Source organism: Mustela lutreola, chromosome 2 (assembly GCF_030435805.1).
Source record: "Mustela lutreola isolate mMusLut2 chromosome 2, mMusLut2.pri, whole genome shotgun sequence".
Classification (NCBI taxonomy): domain Eukaryota; kingdom Metazoa; phylum Chordata; class Mammalia; order Carnivora; family Mustelidae; genus Mustela; species Mustela lutreola.
This window is the reverse complement of record NC_081291.1, coordinates 170,500,133-170,504,514: the sequence shown is the minus strand read 5'-3', so window position 1 is coordinate 170,504,514 and position 4,382 is coordinate 170,500,133. Positions and strand designations below refer to the sequence as shown.

Genomic DNA, 4,382 nt, shown 5'->3' with positions numbered 1-4,382 from the left:
AATATGAAATTTTCCAAGTGAGTTATGCCGCTTAATGTCCTAAAATTTTTACAGTACAGCAAACTCTTTGGATTCCTAGTCAAAAAACAAAGTGCAATCTGTAAAAATTGAAACAACTGACCTTTATATCTAGAGATGGCAGCTCCAAATACCAAATAAGATTTTTCTCCAACCTAAGTCATCAGAATTACACTTCTGGTAAATTATCCCCAAATCTGCCCTAATAATACTTACAGAAGTCTGAGTAGGCTCAGGTATGCTGTGATAACAATGTTTTCAATGACTTAAAGAGAAGAGATTTATTTCTTCTATTACATATCCATACCAGCTTAACCAAGTGTTCTGCTCTTCTTAGCCATTCAGAAACACAGACTCACAGGACAGCCACATTTCAAACATCACAGAGCAAAAATCCTTGCAATCAGCCAGAATAACAAATGTCATCTTTGCTCATAAATATTTAGCTCAAACTAGTCACGTGGTCCAAACCTAAATATAAAAGGACCATGGAATGAGGGAATTCAATCCAACCATGCACCCTAAAGGTGAAGAGAGAGACACATGGGAGAATTCTGTTAGTGATTACAACACATGCTATCCTGAGTGGACTCACATCCTCCCACAAGGTGTAATACACACACACTCACTTATGTATGTGCATTAATGAGAAACGGATGATATATTTTCAAGTTTTATGAATCCTGGGTGGGGAGCATCCTTTAAGTATTGTTTCTATGTTACCATACTAACATCTTACTTTATTTTTTTTTTAATTTTTTATTTTTTATAAACATATATTTTTATCCCCAGGGGTACAGGTCTGTGAATCACCAGGTTTACACACTTCACAGCACTCACCAAATCACATACCCTCCCCAATGTCCATAATCCCACCCCCTTCTCCCAAACCCCCTCCCCCCGGCAACCCTCAGTTTGTTTTGTGAGATTAAGAGTCACTTATGGTTTGTCTCCCTCCCAATCCCATCTTGTTTCATTTATTCTTCTACCCACTTAAGCCTCCATGTTGCATCACCACTTCCTCATATCAGGGAGATCATATGATAGTTGTCTTTCTCTGCTTGACTTATTTCGCTAAGCATGATACTTTATTTATCTACTCAGATGTCCTAATCAAAGCAGAAACTATATCACTCTAAATGGGGTTATCGCAGAATACTGTATCACTATAGTATATCACTCTAAATGGAATAATCTCACCCAAGGAAACGTCCTATCTTTTTAAAGTATGTAACAGAAAAATAAAACTATTTTCTTTTTTTTTTTTTTTTTTTTTTTTTTGTGGCTCAAGAAACTTTTATTATTTTTTTGTTATTTATTTTTATTCAAAAGAATTTCTTTCCCTATCACAAAAATTAGATAACCACACCACCAACAGCAGCAAAGTCCATAGAGTTACATTGATGGTGGAGAGTTCACTGGGTAGTCCCAATGTCCCAAAGGTCATGAAGGAGAAAAGAAAAGGAAAAAAAATACTCAAAACAAATCCAAAACCCATGATGACTTTGGGGAGAGACATTACAGGACAGTTTCTGTCTTCTCTCATTGTCAGCTGCAGATGTATTTCAGCAGGATCAAACACAATTTAACTTGAGTAAACCCTTCATACCAACTCCAGCACCTTAATTGTACCCTGACTGTTAGCAGCAATCAGCACATTGGATTCCCCATCTGGCAGGGCCCTCCAGCACACAGCACTAACAAATTCATTTGTATCATCTTCTTTTCGGTCTTTATCCAGAACACTTTTGACCGTATCAAACTTAAAAGTTAGCAAAGTCTTAGAAAGTCCTTTATAGTACAAATAAAGAGAGTTGTTCTCACTTCCACAAGCTATATAATCACCATTGGAAGCAAGGCCTACAAAGTTTTTTTCATTGATGTGACCCTTGAAGGAACGTAGACAGTATGGTTTCCCTACATTCCACAGCTTTAGCTGGCTATCTGTTGAGGCAGAAACAATTTCCTCACCACTCACAAACTTTGCATAAGATACTGCTTTTCGGTGTCCTTTGAATACCATGATTGGCTGCTTAGTGTTACGAAGATCATAGTAGTGGACACAGTGATCTGCACAGCCGAAAGCCAAATGGTATCGAGAAGACGGGCTGAATTTAACACAGCACACATTAGCCTTCGCCTCAATGCTTGCCACTGAGTTGTCTAGGTTGGTAGACCATAGTTTCACTTTTGCATCATCAGAACCAGAAGCTAAGAGTTTAGGATCCATCAAATTAAAGTCAACACTCCAACATCTTTTCTCATGCTCCTGATAGACCTTTGACCTCTGTCCTGTAAATCCATCCCATAGGATGACGGTGCCTTCATAATCACTGCTGGCTAACAGATTCTTATGGTAACTACTCCAACTGATACAGCTGATTTTGGAATTGCAGGTCATTTCATTTTCAGAGTAATGAATATCCACCGCATCCTGAATGACTGTGCCATATTCATAGACTTTAATTTTCTTTGTAACCCCAGCAATTGCAAAATAGTCACAATCCCGGTCAAATTCAATACTAGAGACTATGCTGGAACCATTATACAGATCACTAGCATACGACAATGTAGCCAAAGGTCGTACTGAATTGTATCGAGTAAACTTAGACAAGCATTCCTGAAATTCATCCAACTGGCTTGCAGTTCGAGTATCATCTGAAATACGAGACATCCTTGTAGAAAAGTAACATTGCTCTAAGTCTTCAAAATGAGCAGTGAGTCGTTTTCTTCTTGATGCTAATGTGCTGTTATACCAAGGCTGTTTCTTTGTCTGAGAACTGCCACTGAAACCAGGAGGCTGGCTGTATTCTGTGGAATCAATAATACTACTGTGTGATGGAGAAGGAGCTTCAAATTGAGGTACTGTGCTATCCTCACTGACAGGAGAGTACAAGCCGCTCATTTCTTCCACTCTTTTAATATCCTCTTCCAAAACACTCAGCTCCTTCTGGATCTGTTCCAATTGCTCTCTCTTATTTCTTCTTGCAACCTTGAGGAATTCCATAAGGATCTGTAGTTGGGCTGCATGTGATTCCGCTTCCAGTTGTTTCTTCTTCTGCACTAGTAATTCCAACATGAGTTTGACATTGGCCAAATCAAGGTTATCCTGATCAGTTCCCAACAAATCCTGAAATATTTGCCACCTGTGGCCATTTGAGTGGTCCAATTTGAACCTCTTTTCCTCAAATCTTTGCTTCTGTTTGAGAATGAGCTCATTCACCAAGAAATTAGGATACAGATGGTCAATATTATCCACAACATAGTTACACTTGGGACATCTATTATTATCCTCCAAACTCTGATGAATACACTTGTAGCAAAAGCTGTGGCCACATTTCGTCATGTATGCTTCCTCAATCATATCAAAGCAGATAGGGCACACGAAGTCGTTGCTTTTGTCCTCGTAGGAATTGATGAGCCCGTTGCACAGGGGGGCGAGCAGAGGTCTCTTCCTGCTGCCGCTGCCGAGGCTGGAGCTGCTCCCTCCCACGCCGGCGCTGGGCCTGGCCGCGCAGCTGAGCCGAGACAGGCCCGCGGACACCGCCCCGCCGCCGCTGCCGGACACTGCGGCGGCCACCAGCACAGGCCGCGCCGGGCCCCCGAGGCCGCCCGAACCCGCGGCCTGGGCCGCTCCGCCGGACGCCGCCGCCGCCGCCGCCACCGCCGCGGAAGGGGGCGACGGGGAAGAGGACAAGGACGAGGAGGCGGAAGTCACCGAGGAGGCCGCCGAGGAGCCAGGGCTGGTCCCGGCGGAGCCCGACCCGGCCTGGCGGCTCCCAGACATCGTGACTCCATAAAACTATTTTCTATAAGGATAACTGGATACCATACTGTACAGGAGATGCAAGTTCTACATTTCATTGGCAAATGAGTACCCTTCTTTAATAAAGGGCTAATCAGGATTTATTCTTCACTTGGGAAGACAGAAAGAGAAAGGAAGGTTTTCATGGGCTGCTACTGCCACAAGCCTTCTCCCTGAACAATTCCCTCTAGGTATATTTTTAATTGATTGGCTCCTTTCCAGACATCTTTACATTATGCAATGAAGCAGAAGAAGAAATGCAATGTTTCGACCTTGACCTTATAGTAAGAATTTCTTTAGAAGTTTTTCTCCTAAGCCTGTTGCTTCCCAAAGCCAGACAAGCATTCTTTTGGGGCAATGAAATTATTTCTTCAATAAACTTAGAATTGTTAGAAACCTACCAATTAATTATAAAATGAAATTAATAGCACATTCAGATATTGTGTTTGTATACTCATACCAATGTTATTTGTATAAAATATTTCTTTCCACGTTAACTCCTTCCAGTCTCTCTCATTTTCTCATCCCCTTCAAGATTTTTGCAAAACTAGTCCCACTG

General features: G+C 41.6%; 1 protein-coding gene across 1 annotated transcript; it reads right to left on the bottom strand.

The window, feature by feature from the left end:
• Nucleotides 1-1,394: 1,394 nt before the first annotated feature.
• LOC131825171 (E3 ubiquitin-protein ligase COP1-like) lies at nucleotides 1,395-3,808 on the bottom strand. The gene has a single exon (XM_059164251.1). It carries the CDS (start codon nucleotides 3,803-3,805, stop codon nucleotides 1,622-1,624), a length of 2,184 nt encoding a protein of 727 aa, XP_059020234.1. The 5' UTR covers nucleotides 3,806-3,808; the 3' UTR covers nucleotides 1,395-1,621.
• Nucleotides 3,809-4,382: the final 574 nt, after the last annotated feature.

Bases quoted from the DNA above. Each gene is read 5' to 3' on its own strand.
- LOC131825171 (XM_059164251.1), bottom strand. From the start codon at position 3,805: ATGTCTGGGAGCCGCCAGGCCGGGTCGGGCTCCGCCGGGACCAGCCCT.